Source organism: Protobothrops mucrosquamatus, unplaced genomic scaffold, assembly GCF_001527695.2.
Source record: "Protobothrops mucrosquamatus isolate PMUCROS unplaced genomic scaffold, P.Mucros_1.0 scaffold2302, whole genome shotgun sequence".
Classification (NCBI taxonomy): Eukaryota; Metazoa; Chordata; class Lepidosauria; order Squamata; family Viperidae; genus Protobothrops; species Protobothrops mucrosquamatus.
The window spans coordinates 249,583-275,494 of NW_015388388.1; the positions used below are offsets into that span (position 1 = coordinate 249,583).

Here is a 25,912-nt window from a genome sequence, read left to right on the forward strand (position 1 = left end):
CCTTCCTTCCTTCCTTCCTTCCTTCCTTCCTTCCTTCCTTCCTTCCTTCCTTCCTTCCTTCCTTCCCTCTCTCCCTGCCTGCCTGCCTTCTTCCTTCCTTCCTTCCCTCCCTCCCTTCCTCTTTCTCTTTTCTTTCTCCCCTTCCTCCCCCTTCCTTCCTCTTCCTTCCTTCCTCCCTGCCTTCTTCCTTCCCCCCCCCCTTTCTCTTTCCTTCCTCTCTCCCTCCCTCCCTCCCTCCCTCCCTGGCACTTTGTGGTAGCATAGCTGGCTGAGGAATTCTGGGAGCTGAAGTCCACAAGTCTTAAAGTTGTCAGGGTTGCAGACCCCTGTCCTAGGGGTTCCTTTTTTCTTTTCTTTTCCAGCAGCAGCAGTTACAACATCTCTCCCATCAGGCCCCTCCGGTTCCCTTGACCCCACACCTTTTGGGGTCTCAGGCTTCTAGCTTGGCTGCAGTCAGCACGGCCTCTGGGCTGCTGGCCCTCTCCGGGACGTTGGGGGCTCAGGCCATCCTTGGGGCAAAGCAAGAAAACGCCGGGCAGGACTCCGAAAACAATCCAGGTAAGAGGGGAAAAGGGGGGGGGATTGATGGGTGACCTGAGGAATCTCTCTCTCTCTGGTTGGCGGTGCAAGCCGTCCATCCGAAGGGGGCGGGTGATATTTGCATAGCCCCGCCCTAGGGTGTGTTTTAATGTAACCCATCCACTTCATTTGCATGCCTCCTGCCCTCCCCCCCCTCCATCTCTGCTTGTGGTAACATTCACACGTGACACTATGCTGGCTTAAGACCTGCTAGAGTCCCTGGAAGTCGGGGGATATTTCAGTGTAATAAATAATAATTATTGGAAATGGTGTAGTTTGGTGGGTAGGAACCTATCGCTAATTGAAATGCACGGTATAAATCAGGCTGCAGGTTTGTTCTCGACTTACGACCTCAATCGGGAACAGAATTTGCGTTGCTAAGCAAGGCGGTTGTTAAGTGACTCGGACCTGATTTTATGACCTTTTTTTGGGTGGGGGGCTGGTTGTTAACGAATCACTGCATTTGTTAAATGAATCAAGTAGTCATTAAGCGAATCCGGCTTCCTCCTTCGACTTTGCTTGTGGGGAAGATGGCTGGGAAGGTTGCAAATAGTGATGAGGTGATCCTGTCTCTGTTTTTAATATTTAGGTCTGGAGGTCAAAATGTGAAATCTGTGCTTTTAGTGGAATTGGAAATTCCTTCCTTCCCCTCCAACTGCTCTCTTCTCTTCTCTTCTCTTCTCTTCTCTTCTCTTCTCTTCTCTTCTCTTCTCTTCTCTTCTCTTCTCTTCTCTTCTCTTCTCTTCTCTTCTCCTCTCCTCTCTTCTCCTCTCCTCTCCTCTCCTCTCCTCCCTTCTCCCTTCTCCTACCCTTCTTTTCTTCTATTCTCTACTTTGTCCATTCCTTCCTTCCTTGCTTCCTTCCTCTTCTATCTCTCCTTCTTTCCTGTCTCTCCCATCTCTTCTCTCCTTCCTTCTTTACTTCCTTCCATCCATTCCTTCCTCCCTCTCTCTGATCTATTCCTTCCTTCCCACCCACCCTCCATCCACTTCTTCCTTCTGTTTATCCATCTTTCTCCCTCCCTCCCTTTGATCTATTCCTTCCTTCTCTCCCTCCTCCCTTCCATCCCCTCCTTCCTTCTGTCCTTTCCTTTCTTCCTTCTGTTCATCCATCTTCCTCCCTCCCTTCCCCTCCCCTGCCCTGCCCTTCCTTTCCCCTCTCCTTCTTCCCTTCCCTCCCCTTCTGTTCTCTCTATTTTTCCTTCCTTCCCCTACCATTCCATTTGCTTCCCCTCCCCTTCCCCTCCCCTTCCCCTCTACTCCCTCCTTTCCTTTCCTTCCTCTCCCCTTCCCCTCCCTCCCTTCTTTCCCCTCCCTCCCCTTCCTTTCCCCTCTCCTTCCCCCTTCTTTCCACTCCCTTCCCCTTCCCTTCTTTCTATTTTTCCTTCGTTCCCTCCCCTTCCTTCCTTCCTTCCTTCCTTCCTTCCTTCCTTCCTTCCTTCCTTCCTTCCTCCCTCCCTCCCTCCCTCCCTCCCTCCTCTCCATCCTTCCATCCATCCATCCATCCACCCACCCACCGCTTCCCTCTGTCCTTCTTTCCTTTCTTCCTTCTGTTCACCCATCTTCCTCCCTCCCTCCCTCCCTCTTTGTGTTAAGTTCAGAGACTTTGCACCCCTTACAGAGAGCTCTCTATCTTACTGGCCAAAATCTCTGCCCGCTGCTTGTTGCGTAGTTTTTGCCTGCCGATTTGTGCTTGTCTAGACGGGTGAGCAAAAGACCTCTTGGGCAAAAGGCACAGGCGACAGAGAGAGAGATCCTGTGTGTGTGTGTGGTCTGGAGCCAGCCCAGCTGGCTCTCCACAACCTGCAGTGCGTTGAGAGTCAGACCCAGGCCGAGTGTGTGTGTGTGTGTGTGTGTGTGTGTGTGTGTGTGTGTGTGTGTGTAAGAGACCGTATTTCCCCCACCCCCTCCGGTTGCGATTTGCCTCGCCTGCAGGCCCGATCAAAGCCAGCCTTGCTTGGCAAGCCTCTTTGCAAAAGCTTTCTTGGCCCAGTTGCATTCTGGGACGTCATCCAGCACCCTCCAGCCGGGCTCTTTCTGGCTGGCGTCCATCTTTAATCTGGAGGGAGCTAAAAGCTTTCCTCCCTTTTTCTTTCAACCTCCGTGCCAAAGTTGGGAAGGAGCCCAACCAGTGATGTTGGATGGCGAGGCGCCTTCCCCTCACAGTAGCGATCCATAATTTTGGTTTAATGATGGTCTGATCGCCTACAGCAGGGGTAGGCGATCTTGGCTCTTTTATGACTCATGGACTTCAACTCCCAGAATTCCTGAGCCAGCATGGCTCAGCTTGGAAACCTCTCCCTTTCCCCTCAGCGCGGCTGGCTCAGGAATTCTGGGAGTTGAAGTCCACGAGTCATAAAAGAGCCAAGGTTGCCTACCCCTGGACTAGGCCTAACTCAGTGGTCTCCCATCCAAGTATGACTAGGCCAGGGGTAGGCAACCTTGGCTCTTTTATGACTCGTGGACTTCAACTCCCAGAATTCCTGAGCCAGCATGGGTCAGCTTGGAAACCTCTCCCTTTCCCCTCAGCGTGGCTGGCTCAGGAATTCTGGGAGTTGAAGTCCACGAGTCATAAAAGAGCCAAGGTTGCCTACCCCTGGCCTACAGTGAGGATGAGATCCTAGGTGACCAGACAGGGACCGTTTTACACAGAGCTGGGAAAAAGGATCGCTTCGGATGCCAGGTGGAAAATGCTCTTTTTTTTTTTTTAAAGTGGGTCTCACACTCACAATATGCCGCGTGTCCCAGTTTCCCTTCCCTTTCCCCCTCTCCTGGCAGACAGAAAGCTAATATAGGTGGTCGTCGATTTACAACAGTCCGTTTAGCGACCGTTCAAAGTTACATCGGCCCCGAAAAAAGCGGCTGGTCACCATTTGTCACATTTACGACCTTTTCAGCATCCCCCGTGGTCACGTGATCAAAATCCGGACGCTTGGCAAACTGACTCTTACTTATGACGGTGGCAGCGTCCCTGGGGGTCACGTGATCCCCTTTTGCGACCATCTGACAAGCAAAGTCCATGAGGAAGCCAAATTCGCTTAACAGCCGTGTTACTCACTTAACAGCTGCAGTGATTCACTTAACAACCGTGGCACGAAAAGTCGTAAAATGGGACAAAATTCAACTTAACAAATGTCTCGCTTATCAGCAGAAATTTTGGGCTCAGTTATGGCCGTAAGTCGAGGACTACCTGTACTCAGTAAGCATTGGACGGTGGAAACATAATCATTTCATAAAATACACTATTTTTTTAAATTCTGTTTTAATAATAATATTAAAATAATACTCTATTATTCTATTCTATTTTTATTTTATTTATTTTCCCCTAGCAATTCTATGCTGTTGCATTTCAAGCCAACTCTGGGCACATTTTTACTCTGCCTGTGCCACACAAATGCCAAACCTGTGTGGGCACGCACAATCTGATCTGTGATCTTATCATTGCAAAGACCTAATTCCATGTTTTTTCCCCATCTTTTTGCTTCCCCGAAATAACGGATTGCGTTCCAGGGAACCCACAAAGCCGGGTAAGCCTAACAAATTGTGTCTATGCTTGGGGAAAACAGGGGGGGGCCCTTTGGGGTGGCCCAAAAGTGCGGATCCTCGGGTCACAATGTGTGTAAGAGCCAGCTTAGTCTAGTGGTGAAGGCACCAGGCTAGAAACCGGGAGACCATGAGTTCTAGTTCCGCCTTAGGTACGAAAGCCATCTGGGGGACGTTGGGCCAGTCACTAGGAGACAGTAAGTTCTAGTTCTGTCTTAGGCATGAAAACCAGCTGGGAGACTTTGGGACAATTCACTAGCAGATGGTGAGTTCTAGTCCTACCTTACGCAGGAAAGCCGACTGAGTGACTTAAGGCCAATCACCAGGAGACGGTGAGTTCTAGTCCCGCCTTAGGCATGAAAGAGAGCTGGGTGACTTTGGGCCAATCACCAGGAGACGGTGAGTTCTAGTCCTGCCTTAGGCATGAAAGAGAACTGGGTGACTTTGGGCCAATCACCAGGAGACGGTGAGTTCTAGTGCCGCCTTAGGCATGAAAGAGAGCTGGGTGACTTTGGGCCAATCACCAGGAGACAGTGAATTCTAATCCCGCCTTAGGCATGAAAGAGAGTTGGGTGACTTTGGGCCAATCACCAGGAGACGGTGAGTTCTAGTCCCGCCTTAGGCATGAAAGAGAACTGGGTGATTTTGGGCCAATTACCAGGAGACGGTGAGTTCTAGTCCCGCCTTAGGCATGAAAGACAGCTGGGTGACTTTGGGCCAATCACCAGGAGACAGTGAGTTCTAGTCCCGCCTTAGGCATGAGAGTTGGGTGACTTTGGGCCAATCACCAGGAGACGGTGAGTTCTAGTCCCGCCTTAGGCATGAAAGAGAACTGGGTGATTTTGGGCCAATTACCAGGAGACGGTGAGTTCTAGTCCCGCCTCAGGCATGAAAGACAGCTGGGTGACTTTGGGCCAATCACCAGGAGACGGTGAGTTCTAGTCCCACCTTAGACATGAAAGAGAACTGGGTGACTTTGGGCCAATCACCAGGAGGCTGTGAGTTCTAGTCCCGTCTTAGGCATGAAAAGAGCTGGGTGATTTTGGGCCAATCACCAGGAGACAGTGAGTTCTAGTCCCGTTTTAGGCATAAAACCCGGCTGGGTGACTTTGGGTTACTCATGCTCTCTCTGCCAAACCCACCTCACAGGGTGGGACAAAGGAGAGGAGGAAAGAATGTTAGGTATGTTTGTTGCCTTGAGTTACTTATAAAGTAATAATGGTAGGATAAAAATCTGATGAATAATAATAATATTAATAAATAATAGTATAGGGGAACCTCAGATAATCAGTCCTGGGTTTTTTCAAGTCTCTTCTCGTCTGCTTAGAAAACGGAATCAAGTTTTGGGTGGCTGGTTCTGCAAAGCATGCACACACACAAACACACAGATACCGTAAACTCACAACTTCAGGGAAAAAAAACCTGACCAGGTTATATTTATTATTTATTTATTACATTTATTGGCCATCCATCTTCCCACAGGGCAGCTCTGGATGGCCTACAACAGGGGTCTTCAAACTTGGCTCTTTTATGACTTGTGGACTTCAACTCCCAGAATTCCTCAGCCAGGCACGCTGGCTGAGGAATTCTGGTAGTTGGAGTCCACAAGTCATAAAAGGACCAAGTTTGAAGACCCCTGGCCTACAATTTTGTTTTACATGAGGTTTTGTATCGTTCTGCTTTAACTTTATATTCTTCTCATTGGTTGATAATTCCTGCTTCCTGTCTTGTGAATGTTTTTGAATGGCTTTCACATTGAATCAGAAAATTTAAAAAAAACAACCTTTTATAATAGAAGTTAGTGATAAATAAATAAAAGATGTAATTGGCCTGTCTGAGGTGGGAGGGGTGATCACAGGCTGTAGGCTGGTGAAGATAGACTACAGATCCCAGGATTCCCAGCCCATGCCAACAATGGCTAAACTGCTTGAAGACCCTTTGGTTGTAATTCAACCAGCTGGAGAGGGCTTTGGATTGAAAAACCTAACAGAACAGTATTTCTCAATCTTGGGCACTTTGAGATGGGTGGACTTCAACTCCCAGAATTCCCCAGCCAGCATAGGGAGTTGAAGTCCACCCGTCTTAAAGTGGCCAAGGTTGAAAAAACATTGCCCTACTTCAGGGGTCTTCAAACTTGGCCCTTTTATGACTTGTGGACTTCAACTCCCAGAATTCCGCAGCCAGCGTGCCTGGCTGAGGAATTCTGGGAGTTGAAGTCCACAAGTCACAAAAGGGCCAAGTTTGAAGACCCCTGCCCTACTTCATATCTTCAGCAAAGCAACTCCCAGAATTCCCCAGCCAGCACACTGGGCTGGAGGAGAGTAATCTTGTCATTAAATATAGCCACCATCCTATGTTTTGGAGCAGGTCTCCCACTTTAAGACTTGTGGACTTCGACTCCTAGAATTCCTCAGGCAGCCATGCTGAGGAGAATTCTGGGAGTTGAAGTCCACAAGTCATAAAAGGGCCAAGTTTGAAGACCCCTGCCCTACTTCATATCTTCAGCAAAGCAACTCCCAGAATTCCCCAGCCAGCACACTGGGCTGGAGGAGAGTAATCTTGTCATTAAATATATCCACCGTCCTATGTTTTGGAGCAGGTCTCCCACTTTAAGACTTGTGGATTTCGACTCCTAGAATTCCTCAGCCAGCCATACTGAGGAGAATTCTGGGAGTTGAAGTCCACAAGTCTTAAAAGTGGCCAAGGTTGGAGACCAGGGGTCTTCAAACTTGGCCCTTTGATGATTTGTGGACTTCAACTCCCAGAATTCCTCAGCCAGGGACGCTGGCTGAGGAATTCTGGGAGTTGAAGTCCACAAGTCTTAAAAGTGGCCAAGTTTGAAGACCCCTGTGGGAGACCCCTGACTCAAAGCACCAGAAATGGACCTCTGTTTGCCCAAGGCTTGTTTCCGTTCAGTCATTTGCCTCCTTCTCTTCTCCGCAACCTGTAGAGCGATTCTGCGTCTCCTCCGGAGAGCCTGCAAGATGAAGAACGGGAGGAAGAGAGCAGGGGGAAGGCCAAGCCGCCGGACAAGGAAGAGGTGGGGCGTTATGTGAGTGTCTCTTTTTAACACTGAGGGAATTTTTGTCCTGAAGAAAGACAGGTGTCTGGCTTGAGCAGCCCTAAAAATAGTGTGGTGCAGCAGTTAGAGCAGTGCTTCCCAAACCTGGTTAAATTGCACAAAATTGGGTTAAAAGTGCTTTTCTTTGAGACACGAAGCCGTTACCTATCACGACCGGGACATTTAAATTATAAGTAGTTCTCGACTCACGATTGGTTGCTGAACAGCCGTTCAAAGCTACGATGGATTTTTTTTAAAAAAAGCTGTAGGCAGTCCTCACGTTACGACCACAATTGAGCCCAAAATTTCCGTTGCTAAGCGAAACATGTTTTAAATGAGTCTTGCTCCATTTTGCCACAGTTGTTAAGTGAACCACTGCATTTCTTAAGATAATAATAATGATGATGATGATGACGATGATGGAAGGGACCTTAGAGGTCATCTAGTCCAACCCCCTACTCAGGCAGGAAAATAACACGGTTGTTATGTAAATCCGTCTCCTTCCTTGACTTTGCTTGTCAGAAGGTCGCAAAAGGGGATCACCTGACCCTGGGACACTACAACCGTCATAAATACGAGTCAGTGGCCAATTGTCTGGATTTTGATCATGTGACCCTGGGGAGGCTGCAACGGTTGTGTGAAAAACGGGCGTACGTTACTTTTTTCAGCGCCGTTGTAACTAAACAAACTGCTGCAAGTCAAGGATGTATAAACCGTCGAGTCTAAATACTAACGACGTCCCGGGGGAACGGTGTACTAGTGTAAAAGGTCAACGCCAGCATTCAGCTCCTGATGGACGTTATATCCTTCGCGGACTTCCGTCCTGTTCTTCGTTGCCCACCTTTGATTAGTTCCTCTCTTCGTTGGACCTTGATTCCTCTTTGAAGGACTGTCACTCTTGTTAATTGGTCACCTTGAACCTGCCTCCAGAAGTGGTGAATGCTCCAACACTGGAGGTTTTTAAGAAGAGACTGGACAGCCATTTGTCTGAAATGGGGTAGGGTTCCTGCCTGAGCAGGGGGTTGGACTAGATGACCTCCAAGGTCCCTTCCAACTTTACTATTATTATTCCAACTTTACTATTATTATTATTATTATTATTATTATTATTATTATTATTATTATTATTATTATTATTATTATTATTATTATTATTATTATTATTATACCTTCCATTGTGGTCATTCAGCGACTGTCACAAGGCTGCCGAAGGAAAGAAATCACAAGGTCAAAAGTTGGATCAGCCTTTCTGATGAGCTGTGTTGAGTAATGAAGGAAAATGTCTGGGAAGCCCTGAATTGGAACCTAGGATTAAGAACCAGGGTCTTCCGAAGGTCCACTGGGCAGCCAGGCTCATTAGTTGGAGCCAAATTCACTTCAATCAGATTAGAGGGTTAATTTGCTTTGAAATAGACTTGGGGGGGGATTAGGGGTTTGCTACTGACTTCCAACAGCTTGATTAATTGGTTAGATACCATCAAGTTGGGGGCTGCCTCTTAGTAACCCCATAGATAGTTTACTTTTTCCCCCCAGGAGATGCAGTTTTTTGTGCTGGAAAAATAGAGAGTAGGGCCACATTGAGCCAGGGGTTTCCCCACTGATTTATACCCAGGGGGGGTCCATTAAGCAGCTGGGAAGGTTTCCTGTCCATCTTTCTGTCAAGGATGGTGCAAAAGTGATGATTTTCCTTCCTTCTTTCCTTCCCTTCCTCCCTCCCTTCTTTCTTCTTCCTTCCTTCCTTCCTTCCTTTCTGTTTTTCTCCCTCCCTTTTCCTCCCTTCTTTCCTTCCCTTCCTCCTTCCCTTCTTTCTCCTTCCTTACTTCCCTCCCTCCCCTTTCTCCTTCCTTCCTTTCTTCCTTCCCTCCCTCCCTCCCTTCTTTCTCCTTCCTTCCTTCTTTTCTTCCCTCCTCCGTTTTCCTCCCGCCCTTTTCTTCCTTCCTTCCATTCCTTCTCTGTTTTCCTCCCTCCCCCCTTCCTTCCTTCCTTCCTTCCTGTTTTTCTCCCTCCCTTTCTCCCTTCTTTCCTTCCCTTCCTCCTTCCCTTCTTTCTCCTTCCTTCCTTCCTTTCTTCCTTCCCTCCCTCCCTTTTCTCCTTCCTTCCTTCTTTTCCTCCCTCCTCCGTTTTCCTCCCTCCCTTTTCTTTCCTTCCTTCCTTCCTTCCTTCCTTCCTTCCTTCCTTCCTTCCTTCCATTTCTTCTCCGTTTTCCTCCCTCCCTCCCTTCCTTCCTTTTTCCTCCCTTCCTTCTTTCCCTCCCTCCTCCATTTTCCTCCCTCCCTCCCTTTTTCCTTCCTTCCTTCCTTCCCTCCATCCATCCATCCCTTCCTCCCTCCCTCCCTTCCTCTTTCTCTTTTCCTCCCTCCCCTTCCTTCCTTCCTTCCTTTCTTCCTTCCTTCATCCCTCCCTCGCTCCTTCCTTCCTTCCTTCCTTCCTTCCTTCATCCCTCCCTCCCTCGCTCCTTCCTTCCTTCCTTCCTTCCTTCCTTCCTTCCTTCCTTCCTTCCTTCCTTCCTTCCTTCCTTCCTTCCTTCCCCATTTCTTTTTCCTGGCTGCCTTGCAGGAAAGCGATGGGGAGAAGAGCGACTGCAACCTGATTGTGGACGAGGTAAGTGGTGGTGGTAGCCCTTCCCTTCCCTTCCCTTCCCTTCCCTTCCCTTCCGTGGGAAGCTTTGCCTCCTGCTGCAGGCAAGAGCAGCCCTCGTGAGGTTTTCACAGTAAATTATTCAGGAGCTTCAAAGCTGCTGGATTCCGGGCGGTTTCAACATCCATCGCTTTATTTCTCCACGCAGCTTTGCATGCACTTTCCCCCTTTTTTAAAGTCTTAATTATACTTCGGGATCATCCTGGGGGTCAGGCCAGCCAGCGCTTCCGCTTCGTTCTGACTTCTGGGCGAGATGAAAGCCGTGGCTTTTTGACCTGGGTGGGCTATTGCTCCCTCGGTGCATCTTTACCCCTGCGGGAATGTGGAAGCGTTTGCATCCTCCCTGCCTCCGTAGAAAACCACGAAACACGGTTGAGAATTTGCATCTGGATTTTTCTGCCCTTGGGCCAAACACCCATTTGCAACCTCTGGAATCTGCCCGGCTAGGATAAAAGCCACACAAATCCGACCCAAAGACAGACGGTAACACATGACAAAATGAACATGAAACATTTTGCTACCTAATAAAATGAAATGCAGTGTAGAGCCAAGGTTGCCTACCCCTAGTGTAGACAAAAGTAAGGTTTTACACTTAGGCAAGAAAAATCAAATGTACAAGTATAGCAGGGATGTCAAACTGCCGACCCATGCCGAAACTGTGCCCACCCCATTGCCGGCAATGGGGAAAAAGTCACGATACGTCGCGGGTTTGACACCCCTGAAGTATAATATAGGTCAGTGATGGCGAACCTTTTAGAGACCGAGTGCCCAAACTGCAACCCAAACCCCACTTATGCATCGTCGGGTGCCGGGTGCGTGTGGCCCATTGGGTGGCTGTGGCCCATTGGGTAGGCGTGGCTGCGGTGGTAACCGCAGACTGGGTGGGACTAAAAAGTTCAATCAATCAATTCCAACTTTGCAAGACCTTTTTTTTCCCCGCGAGAAGTTGAAATTGACTGATTGAACTTTTATTTTTTGTACACGGCAGCGAAGGCCTAAAGCGAAAAGGTTTTATAAAACTCAGCTGAAGGCCTAGGACTGGGGCAATGGTGTGCATACCCACAGAGGGCTCCAAGTGCCGCCTCTGGCACCCGTGCCATAGGTTCACCACTACTGGTATAGGTGGAACCTGGCTCAATAGCAGTAAATGCGAGAGGGATCTTGGAGTCTAGTGGACAATCATTTAAATATGAGCCAGCAGTGTGTGGCAGTAGCCAAAAAAGCCAACACAGTCTTAGGCTGCTTAACAGAGGGATACAATCAAGATCACATGAAGTGTTAATACCACTTTACAATGCCTTAGTAAGGCCACACTTGGAATACGGCATCCAGTTTTGGTCACCACGATGTAAAAAAGATGCTGAGACTCTAGAAAGAGTATAAAGAAGAGCAACAAAGATGATTAGGGGACTGGAGGCTAAAACATACAGGAAGAACGGTTGCAGGAATTGGGTAAGTCTAGTCTGGTGAGAAGGTGACATGATAGCAGTTTTCCAATATCTCAGGGGCTGCCCCACGGATGGAAACTAATCAAGGAGAGAAGCAACCTGGAACTAAGGAGAAACTTCCTAACAGTGAGGACAATTAACCAGTGGAACAGCTTGCCACCAGAAGTTGTGGGGGCTCCATCACTGGAGGTTTTTGAGAAGAGACTGGACAGCCACTTGTCTGAAATGGCATAGGGTCTCCTGCTTGAGCAGGGGGCTGGACTAGAAGACCTCCGTTATTCTGTTTGAAAATTCTCCCTACATCCATTCCTTTAGTGATCGTTTGAAGTTGCAACAGCCCTGAATACAGTGACTTACGGCCAGTCCTTGCACTTATGACCGTTGCAACATTCCCCGCGGTCACATGATCAAAATTGGCAACCGGCATGTATTTCCAAGGGTTACAGCATCCCGGGGGTCACATGATCGCCGTTTGCAACCTTCCCACCCAGCTTCCGACAAGCAAAATCAATGGAGGGAAGCCCGACTGATTCACTTAACAACGGTGGCAAAACGATGATGAAATTGGGCATAACTCCCTTAACAAACACATCTTGCTTAGCAATGCAAATTCCGGTCCCAATTGTCATAAATTGTGGACTACCTGAAGTGGGATCTACAATTAACAATTGTGGATGGTTAATTAATTATCTTAATTAAGTTTAATTCCACTGGTTAATTGAGAACAATGAATCAGTGGAAGAACGGCTTGCCTTCAGAAGTGGTGGGTGCTTCATCACTGGAGGTTTTTAAGAAGAGGCTGGACAGCCACTTCCAGGTCTATTCTGATTAATTGATTAAATGTTGCACTGAGCAAGGAGGGTGGGACTAGATGACCTCTGAGGCTCCTTCTAATCCATGATTCGGTAGACATTGAGTTAACCTCTTTTCCTGGCTGTGCACAATTCATGAATCACGCCCAAAGATCTGGATTATAACATATCCAGCTAAGCCACCGAAAAGCTAGAACTAACCAGAGTTAAAACCAACCAACGGATAGAGCCACTATCAGCTCTTTTTTTTTATCTAACCTGGTTAAATCAAGGAGAGAACTAAGGAGAAACGTCCTGACAGTGAGAACAATTAACCAGTGGAACAACCTGCCTCCAGACGCTGCAAATGCTCCAACACTGGAAGTTTTTAAGAAGAGACTGGACAGCCATTTGTCTGAAATGGTATAGGGTTTCCTGCCTGAGCAGGGGGTTGGACTAGATGACCTTCAAGGTCCCTTCCAACTTTATTATTATTATTATTATTATTATTATTATTATTATTATTATTATTATTATTGTTCTTGTTGTTGTTGTGGATCATCGCACAGTCAGCCAGATGTTCAGACTAGATTTGGCATTTTGTCTACCTATCGAGTCCTTACCCAGGACCTGGGATAGGCAGATGTGGATGTTTGATGGTATTACAGATATCGTCGCAGGATGGAAGCAGTTCCTAGTAAGGCCGCCTTTTGCAATGACTAATGGCGAATTTGTCAATGCCGATGATGGTGTCCAAGTGGTGCTCCAGTTGTTTTGGAATTGTACCCAAGGCGCCTATTACTATTGGTACTATCCTTGCTTGCTTTTGCCACAGTCTTTCTATTTCTATTTGTAGGTCTTTGTACTTTGTTATCTTCTCCAGTTCTTTCTCGTCTATTCTGCTGTCTCCAGGCACTGCCACGTCCACTATCCAGACTTTTTTGTCTTTCTTATCGACAACTGTTAAGTCCGGTGTGTTATGTTGCAGGTGCTTGTCTGTTTGAATTCTGAAGTCCCAGAGCAGTTTAATTTTATCATTTTCTATGACATTCTCTATTTTATGATCCCACCAGTTTTTGCTTACAATTATTATTATTATTATTATTATTATTATTATTACTACTACTACTACTACTACTACTACTACTACTACTACTACTACTACTACTACTACTATATGCACCTGCGGGAACATAGCTAGCGATTGACCATTGGCGATTGACCTTTTTCCTCCAAAAAGGCGAGAAACCAGCGTGGTACGTTGGATTTCTTTGGGATTTCTGCAAAAAAAAAAGGAAAGGAAAGGAAAATAACGTCGCTTTTTGCATTCTGCAGAAATGTGTTGAAAACATTTTCTCCCCGACGGTCCCGAGAGAATCTGGAATGATTAAAACCGAGAAAAGAAACCTTAATATAGGCATTAAAGCGGCAATCGGGGGTTGGCTGGGAAGAGGGAGCGAGGCGTGAGAGCCGGCAAGACACCAAGAGATGTTTTTCGGAGGTTTTCTCAAATGCCGGGTTGGAAGAGAAAATGGGTTGCTTGCGGATGGAGGCCTGTGGATNCAAAAGTAAGGCTTTACACTTAGGCAAGAAAAATCAAATGTACAAGTATAGCAGGGATGTCAAACTGCCGACCCATGCCGAAACTGTGCCCACCCCATTGCCGGCAATGGGGAAAAAGTCACGATACGTCGCGGGTTTGACACCCCTGAAGTATAATATAGGTCAGTGATGGCGAACCTTTTAGAGACCGAGTGCCCAAACTGCAACCCAAACCCCACTTATGCATCGTCGGGTGCCGGGTGCGTGTGGCCCATTGGGTGGCTGTGGCCCATTGGGTAGCCGTGGCTGCGGTCGTAACCGTAGACTGGGTGGGACTAAAAAGTTCAATCAATCAATTCCAACTTTGCAAGACCTTTTTTTTCCCCGCGAGAAGTTGAAATTGACTGATTGAACTTTTATTTTTTGTACACGGCAGCGGAGGCCTAAAGCGAAAAGGTTTTATAAAACTCAGCTGAAGGCCTAGGACTGGGGCAATGGTGTGCGTGCCCACAGAGGGCTCCAAGTGCCGCCTCTGGCACCCGTGCCATAGGTTCACCACTACTGGTATAGGTGGAACCTGGCTCAATAGCAGTAAATGCGAGAGGGATCTTGGAGTCTAGTGGACAATCATTTAAATATGAGCCAGCAGTGTGTGGCAGTAGCCAAAAAAGCCAACACAGTCTTAGGCTGCTTAACAAAGGGATACAATCAAGATCACATGAAGTGTTAATACCACTTTACAATGCCTTAGTAAGGCCACACTTGGAATCCTGCATCCAGTTTTGGTCACCACGATGTAAAAACTGTTGAGACTCTAGAAAGAGTGCAGAGAAGAGCAACAAAGATGATTAGGGGACTGGAGGCTAAAACATACAGGAAGAACGGTTGCAGGAATTGGGTAAGTCTAGTCTAGTGAGAAGAAGGCGACATGATAGCAGTCTTCCAATATTTGAGGGGCTGCCCCAAAGAAGAGGCAGTCAAGCTATTCTCCAAAGCACTAAAAGGCAGGACAAGAAACAACGGATGGAAACTAATCAAGGAGAGAAGCAACCTGGAACTAAGGAGAAACTTCCTGACAGTGAGGACAATTAACCAGTGGAACAGCTTGCCACCAGAAGTTGTGGGGGCTCCATCACTGGAGGTTTTTAAGAAGAGACTGTACAGCCACTTGTCTGAAATGGCATAGGGTCTCCTGCTTGAGCAGGGGGCTGGACTAGAAGACCTCCGTTATTCTGTTTGAAAATTCTCCCTACATACATTCCTTTAGCGATCGTTTGAAGTTGCAACAGCCCTGAATACAGTGACTTACGGCCAGTCCTTGCACTTATGACCGTTGCAACATTCCCCGCGGTCACATGATCAAAATTGGCAACCGGCATGTATTTCCAAGGGTTACAGCATCCCGGGGGTCACATGATCGCCGTTTGCAACCTTCCCACCCAGCTTCCGACAAGCAAAATCAAAGGAGGGAATCCCGATTCGCTTTACGACCGCATGTTTCATTTAACCGCTGCACTGATTCACTTAACAATGGTGGCAAAACGATGATGAAATTGGGCATAACTCCCTTAACAAACATATCTTGCTTAGCAATGCAAATTCCGGTCCCAATTGTCGTAAATTGTGGACTACCTGAAGTGGGATCTACAATTAACAATTGTAGATGGTTAATTAATTATCTTAATTAAGTTTAATTCCACTGGTTAATTGAGAACAATGAATCAGTGGAAGAACGGCTTGCCTTCAGAAGTGGTGGGTGCTTCATCACTGGAGGTTTTTAAGAAGAGGCTGGACAGCCACTTCCAGGTCTATTCTGATTAATTGATTAAATGTTGCACTGAGCAATGAGGGTGGGACTAGATGACCTCTGAGGCTCCTTCTAATCCATGATTCGGTAAACATTGAGTTAACCTCTTTTCCTGGCTGTGCACAATTCATGAATCACGCCCAAAGATCTGGATTATAACATATCCAGCTAAGCCACCGAAAAGCTAGAACTAACCAGAGTTAAAACCAACCAATGGATAGAGCCACTATCAGCTCTTTTTTTTATCTAACCTGGTTAAATCAAGGAGAGAAGCAACCTAGAACTAAGGAGAAACTTCCTGAAAGAACAATTAACCAGTGGAACAACCTGCCTCCAGAAGTGGTGAATGGTCCAATACTGGAAGTTTTTAAGAAGAGACTGGACAGCCATTTGTCTGAAATGGTATAGGGTTTCCTGCCTGAGCAGGGGGTTGGACTAGATGACCTTCAATGTCCCTTCCAACTTTATTATTATTATTATTATTGTTGTTGTTGTTGTTGTTGTGGATCATTGCACAGTCAGCCAGATGTTCAGACTAGATTTGGCATTTTGTCTACCTATCGAGTCCTTACCCAGGACCTGGGATAGGCAGATGTGGATGTTTGATGGTATTACAGATAATAATTATTATTATGGATCATCGCACAGTCAGCCAGATGTTCAGACTGGATTTGGCATTTTGTCTACCTATCGAGTCCTTCCCAAGGACCTGGGATAGGCAGATGTGGATGTTTGATGGTATTACAGATATCGTCGCAGGATGGAAGCAGTTCCTAGTAAGGCCGCCTTTTGCAATTGACTGATGGCGAATTTGTCAGTGCCGATGATGGTGTTCAAGTGGTGCTCCAGTTGTTTTGGGATTGCACCCAAGGCGCCTATTACTATTGGTACTACCTTTGCTTGCTTTTGCCACAGTCTTTCTATTTCTATTTGTAGGTCTTTGTATTTTGTTATCTTCTCCAGTTCTTTCTCGTCTATTCTGTGGTCTCCAGGCACTGCCACGTCCACTATCCAGACTTTTTTGCCTTTCTTATCGACAACTGTTAAGTCCGGGGTGTTATGTTGCAGGTGCTTGTCTGTTTGAATTCTGAAGTCCCAGAGCAGTTTAATTTTATCATTTTCTATGACTTTCTCTATTTTATGATCCCACCAGTTTTTGCTTACAATTATTATTATTATTATTATTATTATTATTATTATTATTATTATTATTATTATTATTATTATTATTATTACTACTATTACTACTACTACTACTACTACTATTATATGCACCTGCGGGAACATAGCTAGGGATTGACCATTGGCGATTGACCTTTTTCCTCCAAAAAGGCGAGAAACCAGCGTGGTACGTTGGATTTCTTTGGGATTTCTGCAAAAAAGGAAAGGAAAGGAAAATAACGTCGCTTTTTGCATTCTGCAGAAATGTGTCGAAAACATTTTCTCCCCGTCGGTCCCGAGAGAATCTGGAATGATTAAAACCGAGAAAAGAAACCTTAATATAGGCATTAAAGCGGCAATCGGGGGTTGGCTGGGAAGAGGGAGCGAGGCGTGAGAGCCGGCAAGACACCAAGAGATGTTTTTCGGAGGTTTTCTCAAATGCCGGGTTGGAAGAGAAAATGGGTTGCTTGCGGATGGAGGCCTGTGGATNATTATTATGGATCATCGCACAGTCAGCCAGATGTTCAGACTGGATTTGGCATTTTGTCTACCTATCGAGTCCTTACCAAGGACCTGGGATAGGCAGATGTGGATGTTTGATGGTATTACAGATATCGTCGCAGGATGGAAGCAGTTCCTAGTAAGGCCGCCTTTTGCAATTGACTAATAGCGAATTTGTCAATGCCAATTATTATTATTATTATTATTATTATTATTATTATTATTATTATTATTATTATTATTATTATTATTATTATTATTATTAAACTGGACCTACCCCATTCCTGCAACCGTTCTTCATATGTTTTATCCTCCAGGCCCCTTAATCATCTTTGTTGCTCTTCTCTGCACTCTTTCCAGAGTCTCAACCTCTGCAGGACCTCCCTGGGGATACTTATGACCCAGCTGCGAATTTCCATGATCAGCCCCCCCCCCCCAGCCACTCCATTCACATGACTGCATTTCAGCTAATGGGCTGCATTTACAACCATTAAGAGGGTCCAAAGTGAATTTCATTTATTTGGGGCAGGTGGATTCGAGGGTCAGCCTCTCCCTCCCTCCCTCCTCCCTTCCCAACCTTATTTGAGGCATTCAAAGTTATTTAAAAGAATAATAAAGTTGAAAGGGATCTGGGAGGTTGTCTAGTCCAACCCTCTGCTCAAGCAGGAGACCCCATTTCAGAGAAATGATTGTCTAATCTCTTCTTTAAAATCTTCAGGGATGGAGCACCCACAACTTCTGGAGGCAGGTTGTTCCACTGGTTAATTGTTCTCACTGTCAGGAAGTTTCTCCTCAGTTCTAGGTTGCTTCTCTCCTTGATTAGTTTCCATCCGTTGCTTTTTCTTGTCCTGCCTTCAGGTGCTTTGGAGAATAGCTTGACTCCCTCTTCTTTGGGGCAACCCCTGAGATATTGGAAGATTGCTATCCTGTCACCCCTCGTCCTTCTTTTCGTTAAACTAGACATCCCCAATTCTTGTAATCCTTCTCCGTATGTTTTTTTAGCCTCCAGTCGCCACCTAAAATTGCAGCCTCAACTAATATTGCATGCAACTTGAGTTCAACTGAGAATTCCTTTGAAAAACGAGAAGAAAAGGGCTAAATTCGATCCTTGTTACCATTTTGGCAGTGGATATTGTGCATTTCCCACCGGTGGCTGGGGAATTCTGGGAATTGAAGACCACCCATCTTAAAGCTGCCAAAGAAGAATAGAATAAATACTTTATTGTCATTTTGAACGTACGCTGATCGGCATACATTAAAATGAAATTTCGTGGCAGACAGCTGTCAAAGGGCCACCACCTCCAGTACACACTACGTAAATATGACAAAAATAAATACAGAATTATGCATACACCCACATATATGACACAGAGACACTACACAGTCTAGTTTGGATTATGTATATATGTGCATGGCGAGAGAGAAGCTGACCTATACCAGGGGTAGGCAACCTTGGCTCTTTTATGACTCGTGGACTTCAACTCCCAGCATTCCTGAGCCAGCCATGCTGAGGGGAAAGGGAGAGGTTTCCAAGCTGAGCCATGCTGGCTCAGGAATTCTGGGAGTTGAAGTCCACGAGTCATAAAAGAGCCAAAGTTGCCTATCCCTGACCTAGATGATAGATAGATAGATAGACAGACAGACAGACAGACAGACAGACAGACAGACAGACAGACGATAGATACACCTAGACCAGGGGTAGGCAACCTTGGCTCTTTTATGACTCGTGGACTTCAACTCCCAGAATTCCTGAGCCAGCCATGCTGAGGGGAAAGGGAGAGGCTTCCAAGCTGAGCCATGCTGGCTCAGGAATTCTGGGAGTTGAAGTCCACGAGTCATAAAAGAGCCAAAGTTGCCTATCCCTGACCTAGATGATAGATAGATAGATAGACAGACAGACAGACAGACAGACAGACAGACGATAGATACACCTAGACCAGGGGTAGGCAACCTTGGCTCTTTTATGACTCGTGGACTTCAACTCCCAGAATTCCTGAGCCAGCCATGCTGAGGGGAAAGGGAGAGGCTTCCAAGCTGAGCCATGCTGGCTCAGGAATTCTGGGAGTTGAAGTCCACGGTCATAAAAGAGCCAAGGTTGCCTACCCCTGGCCTAGATGGTTTTAGTGCATCTTGGTATTAGACCAATAGCCAGTTCAGCATAGTGGTGAAGGCACCAGGTTAGAAACTGGGAGAACTGGGAGTTCTAGTCCTGCCCTGGGAACAAAGCCAGCTGCTTGATCTTGAGCCAGTCCCTTTCTCTTCGCCCCAAGAAAGAGAAAATGGCAAACAACTTCTGAAAACCTTTTGTCAGGGAAACTGTCCAGGCAGTATCCGAGAATAGGACACAATTAAAAAAAATAAAATACTGTAAGTATCCTCAACTTATGACCACAACTGAGCCTAAAATTTCCGTTGCTAAGCAAGACAGTCATTAAGTGAGTATTGCCCCATTTTATGATCTTTCTTGCCGCAGTCGTTATGTGAATTGCTCTAATTGTTAAGTTAGCTACACGGTTGCTAAGGGAATCTGCCTTNGAATAGGACACAATTAAAAAAAATAAAATACTGTAAGTATCCTCAACTTATGACCACAACTGAGCCTAAAATTTCCGTTGCTAAGCAAGACAGTCATTAAGTGAGTATTGCCCCATTTTATGATCTTTCTTGCCGCAGTCGTTATGTGAATTGCTCTAATTGTTAAGTTAGCTACACGGTTGCTAAGGGAATCTGCCTTCCTCATTGATTTTGCTCGTCTGAAGGTGATTGCATAATCCCGGGACACTGCAACCGTCATAAATCTGAGTCAGTTGCTAAGCAGCTGAATTTTGATCACGTGATGCTGCAAACGGTCGTAAGTGTGCAAAACGGTCTTCACTTTTTTCAGCGCCATTTTAACTTCGAACGGTCACTAAACAAATGGATGTAACTTGAGGACTATCTGTATGAGGTTCGGTGTCTTTGTCGGCTTGTCATTCTTACAGTGGCTCAATCCAATCTTTTGTTTTTAAATCTCTACTTCTATTTTTTGCAGTGTTTCCCTATTATGCCCAATATCTCGACAAAATTGAAGGAATGAAATCTTTTTTTTTCCCCCTCTTCCAGGACCCTCCTTCTGAGCACGGGAGCCCGCTGTGCGCCTCGGCTGCCCAACTCCTGCCCAGCCAAAGGGGCTTTACGAACAGTCCAGCCTCGCTGGCATCCAGTCGCAGCACCACACCTGTCAAAGGCAAGGACCCGAATTTGGTAAGTAGAAGGGTGGTTACAACTCATTGGCTGTGTCTACATCAGAGGTCCCCAACCTTTTGGGCACCAGGGACCGGTTCCATGGAGAAAGGTTTTCCACGGACCGGAGACCACGTGGTTTTGTGTGCTGCTTGCATCCCACAGATGGGGCTTTGCTTGTTTGTGCGGACCGGTTGCTGGCATGCTGCGGCCTGGTACCGGTCCACGGACCGGGGGTTGGGGACCCCTGGTCTACACGACTCCCCCCTCCTCCTTGAATGGATAGCTGATTTACCCTTTAGCAATAGCACTTAGACTTATATACCGCTTCACAGTGCTTTACAGCTCCCCCCTAAGTGGTTTATAGAGTCAGCCTCAACAATCTGGATCCTCATTTTACCGTCCTCGGAAGGATGTGTCATGGAAAAACCCAATGGAAAAGACAAGACAGCAACACAAAACAATAATTCTCACTTTAAGATTCAGAGGTTTATTTTTCTAATACTTTGGAACATAGCGTGCATAATAACACAACGTCACTTACATTAATAACCCATTGCATTGGGGACCACATGGCATAGCAGATTCCAAAGGACAGCTATAGGCCAGTGGCAAATCAATCAGGTCCAGTCCCAACCCTTTATACCAGACATGTCAAACACAAGGCCCCGGGGGCCAGATGCGCCCCGCGAAGTGGTTTCATGTGGCCTGCGAAGCCATCCTGGAAACAGTGAGGGAACGGCCCCCACTGCCTTGGCCCTGGCCCAGGCCAGCCGGGAGCCAATGTACAATTTTGTGGTGGCCATATCTATGCTGAAACGCATTCAGTCTTAGCTCCACAAGGCCGTCCAGAAACAGCAAGGAACCAGCCCCTGTTGTGTTGGCCCCGCCCTCTGGGTGCATGCTGGGGAGGGGTCACCCTTTGTGAGGAATGAAGAAATGGACCATGCCTTGGCGCTTGCCCCGGTCCCCCCCCCTTCTGCCAGAGACCTTCAGAGAGGGATAGAATCAAGATCACGTGAAGTATTAATACCACTTTACAACGCCTTGGTAAGGCCACACTTGGAATACTGCATCCAGTTTTGGTCACCACAATGTAAAAAAAATGCTGAGACTCTAGAAAGAGTGCAGAGAAGAGCAACAAAGATAATTAGGGGACTGGAGGCTAAAGCATATGAGGAACGGTTGCTGGAATTGGGTATGTCTAGTTTAATGAAGAGAAGGACGAGGGGGGACATGATAGCAGTCTTCCAGTATCTCAGGGGCTGCCCCAAAGAAGTCAAGCTATTCTCCAAAGTGCCTGAAGGCAGGACAAGAAGCAACGGATGGAAACTCATCAAGGAGAGAAGCAACCTGGAACTAAGGAGAAACTTCCTGACAGTTAGAACAATTAACCAGTGGAACTACCTGCCTCCAGAAGGGGTGAATGCTCCAACACTGGAAGTCTTTAAGAAGAGACTGGACAGCCATTTGTCTGAAATGGTGTAGGATTCCTGCCTGAGCAGGGGGTTGGACTCGATGACCTCCATGGTCCCTTCCAACTTTATTATTATTATTATTATTATTATTATTATTATTATTATTATTATTATTATTATTATTATTATTATTATTATTATTACTAGTCCCAATCCTACCCAGGCCCCCAAAGGCACCCTTGATGCGAACGATGTAGAGCTGGCCATGCCCACCCAGTAGGCCACAACCACTCCATCCACGCCCACCCAGTAGGTCGCACCCACCCTGGCCACACCCACCCACCCCTCCCCAAGGGCAATTGCAATGCTGATGCGGCCCTCAATGAAATTGAGTTTGGCACCCCTGCTTTATACCCTGTCTCGCTCTAAAACTGTAGTCAGATGGTCTGCTGACTTCTGTTGAACATAACTTTCCACATATACCCGTGTACATTGGAACCCGCATCCATCAGCTACTTTCAGTTCCTCTTTTCCCACGATTACAACACTCACGTTCCAAATATACACAGGACTACCTGCTTTGCTATTTCATGTTGCACAAAGCTCAGTGGATTAAAATATAGTACGTCCTTATTGAGAAACAGCATAAAGTTCAAGTTAAAGCTTCAAATCACTTCTGGGGGGGGGGGCTATTTCAGGTTTGTTCCAGCCCTATCTTATTGTATGAGCTCATATTTTCATCTCCCACAGATGGAAGGCTGAGTCAACCTTGAGCCGGTCAGGATCGAACTGCTGGCGGTGGGCAGAGTCAGGCTGCAATACTGCATTCTAACCACTGCGCCCCCACGGCTCCTATTTTTCCCCCCTTACTTTTTCTTATACAAGTAGTCCTCGACGTATGACCCCAATTGAGCGCAAACTTTCTGTTGCTAAGCGAAACCTGTGTCAAGTGATTTTTGCCTCCATTTTATGACTTTTCTTGGCACCGTTCTTAAGTGGATCCCTGCAGTTGTTAAGTTAGTAAGAGAGTTCTTAAATGAACCTGGCTTCCCAATTGACTTTGCTTGTCAGACGGTCGCAAAAGGGGATCACGTGACTCCGGGGCTCTGCAACCGTTATAAATGTGAGTCGGTTGCACAAGCGTCTGACTTTTGATCGTGTGACCGTGGGGATGGCTGCAATGGTTGTCGGTGTGAAAAATGGTCATAACTCACTCTTTTCAATGCTGTTGTAACTTTGGTCACTAAATGAACCGTTGTAAGTCAAGGACTGCCTTTAAATCAAGTGCATCCGGGGTTGCAAATGCGGCCCCACCCATTATGCTATTTTAGGAAAATAAATTTTAAAATCCTTCTTAAGCATAATTGACTGATTCACTGATTGACTGACGGACTGATTTGGCTCCAAGAATCCAGAGAGTTTATATGAAAAATACAAAATGTAGGTAGTCCTTGACTTAGATCTATTCATTTAACAACAACAACAACAACAATAATGTTGGAAGGGACCTTGGAGGTCTTCTAGTCCAACCCCCTGCTCAGGCAGGAAACCCTATACCATTTCAGACAAATGGCTGTCCAGTCTCTTCTTTAAAATCTTCAGTTTTGGAGCATTCACCGCTTCTGGAGGCAGGTTGTTCCACTGGTTAATTGTTCTAATTGTCAGGAAGTTTCTCCTTAGTTCTAGGTTGCTTCTCTCTTTGGTTAGTTTCCATCTGTTGCTTCTTGTCCTGCCTTCAAGTGCTTTGGAGAATAGCTTGACTCCCTCTTCTTTGGGGCAGCCCCTGAGATACTGGAACACAGCTATCATGTCACGCCCTCGTCCTTCTCTTCATTAAACTAGACAGACCCAATTCCAGCAACCGTTCCTTATATGTTTAGTGACCGTTCAAAGTTACAGTGGCACTGAAAAAAATAACTTGTGACTCATTATGACAGTTGCAGCATCCCCAGCATCACATGATCAAAATTCAGATGCTTGACAACTGGCATGTACTTACGATGTTTGCACTCTCCCCAAGTTACGTGATCACCATTTGTCACCTTCCCAGCTGGCTTCCAACAAGCAGTCAATGGCAGAAGCCAGATCCACTTAACGACCGCAGGATTCCCTTAATCCCTGCAGCGATTTGCTCAACAACTTTGGCAAAAAAAGGCCGTAAAATGGGGGGGAAACTCACTTAACAACGGCCTTGCTTAGCAACGGGAGATTTGGGCTCGGTTGTGGTCATAAGTCAAGGACCACCTGCACCAGAAGGAAAAAGATCTAAGAAGCAAACCACGCTTTGGAGAAATACATCCAGAAACCTCCATCCACACAACTCCCTGGGACTGGGTGAATAAACCAGAGGACTTTGAAGGACCGCATTCTCGGCCTCGTCAAAAATCCAAACCCAGAAACTGGGGGGGGGGGGGGNCGGGGGGGGGGGGGGGAAAAGTGAATATTGCAGAGGAATGAAAAGGGACAGCTGGCAAGACGGGGGGGACCCCCGACAGACGGACAAACAGACAGAACATCTGGGCTGGGAAGATGCTTTTGCAATTCCGTGGCGCTGGTGACACCGGTTGCTAGGCTTCATCTCTGCCTGTTTTCCCTTTTTTCCCCCCTCCCCTCCCCCCCTTCCCCGTTTCCCCCCTTTGGCTGCGCTGGGCTTTCCGTGCCCCCTCCTCAAAAAACTGGGTAGCTCCGTTAATTAGCAGCCCACCAAGGGCTTTGAATTCCAGGGAGGATGTTAATGTATAATTAATTGCTATTAGGGCAGGCGTGCAGAAGGGAGGGGAGGGGGAAGGGGAAGGGGGGGCTGGCCGAGAAACCTGTGTGTTATTATTGTGTGTGTATATGTGTGTGTGAGAGAGAGAGAGAGAAAGAGGGAGGAATGGAGGGATGGATTAGCAGACCATCTGGGCTGGCTTGGGGAGTGGAAGGGGAAAAAAACCTGGAGAAATTGCAGAAGTGGGGATCAATTTTGCAACCCTGTTCCTTTCTCCCCCCCCCCCTTTTTATTTTTATTTTTTTATTTTGCAGCCTGGGAGAACCCCCCCTCTCCTTTCCTGGATTGCTTATTTCCCTCTCTTTCTTGATGGATACAAACAGGGGTCAAATCCGCACTCAAGGCCGCATCCCCACTGTGCAGATTTGATCGATGGCTGCTGTAGAACTTGAGGTGGTGGGGAAATAGGGCGGTGTTGATTGGGCTGTTTAACCCATCAGCCCCAGCCAAGAGAAGGAGGCAAAGCTGGGACTGGGGATACCTTTCCCCTGAATCCAGAACCAGCCCTACTGTGTGGGACCGATAGATTGGGGTTCAATAGAAGCCAAAGGAAAGTAGACTCCGGGTGTTTCTTCTTTTCAAGACATGTTCCCCCCAAATCTGGTACTCTGTGGACTTCAGCTCCCAGAATTCCCAGCCTGGTTTTAAGATCCTAATCTATCCAGAGAGCACAATGTTGCAGCAGCTGGCAGGACGGCTGTAAAAATCGGGGTTCAGCTAGCTAGTTCCCCAGCCAGCATCCATGGACTTCAACTCCCAGAATTCCTCAGCCAGCATTTGTGGATTTCAACTCTCAGCATTCTTTAGCCAGCATTTGTGGATTTCAACTCTCAGTATTTCTTAGCCAGCATTTGTAGACTTCAACTCCCAGAATTCCTGAGCCAGTATTTGTGGACTTCAGCTCCCAGAATTCCTGAGCCAGTATTTGTGGACTTCAACTCCCAGAATTCCTCAGCCAGTATTTGTGGACTTCAACTCCTAGAATTCCTCAGCCAGTATTTGTAGACTTCAACTCCCAGAATTCCTCAGCCAGTATTTGTAGACTTCAACTCCCAGAATTCCTCAGCCAGTATTTGTGGACTTCAACTCCTAGAATTCCTCAGCCAGTATTTGTAGACTTCAACTCCCAGAATTCCTCAGCCAGTATTTGTGGACTTCAACTCCCAGAATTCCTCAGCCAGTATTTGTGGACTTCAACTCCTAGAATTCCTCAGCCAGTATTTGTGGACTTCAACTCCCAGAATTCCTCAGCCAGGATTTGTGGACTTCAGCTTCCAGAATTCTCCAGTCAACATGTGTGGACTTCAACTCCCAGAATTCCCCAGCCAGCATTGCGGAAAATTGAAATCCACACTTCAACAACTTGCCAAGTTTGGAAAACATGCTTGCTGAGGAATTCTGGGAGTTGAAGTCCACATGTTGACTGGGGAATT

At 46.7% G+C, this 25,912-nt stretch overlaps 1 protein-coding gene across 1 annotated transcript in view; it reads left to right on the top strand.

The window, feature by feature from the left end:
• The window catches only part of TLE2 (TLE family member 2, transcriptional corepressor), a 46,374-nt gene that overhangs the window by 4,858 nt on the left and 15,604 nt on the right, over positions 1–25,912 (top strand). The window contains exons 6-10 of the mRNA XM_015824637.2: positions 363–558; positions 4,089–4,105; positions 7,072–7,173; positions 9,739–9,783; positions 20,172–20,312. Of these exons, the coding sequence (XP_015680123.1) occupies positions 363–558; positions 4,089–4,105; positions 7,072–7,173; positions 9,739–9,783; positions 20,172–20,312 (501 nt within the window). The remainder of the gene's footprint in view (positions 1–362; positions 559–4,088; positions 4,106–7,071; positions 7,174–9,738; positions 9,784–20,171; positions 20,313–25,912) is intronic.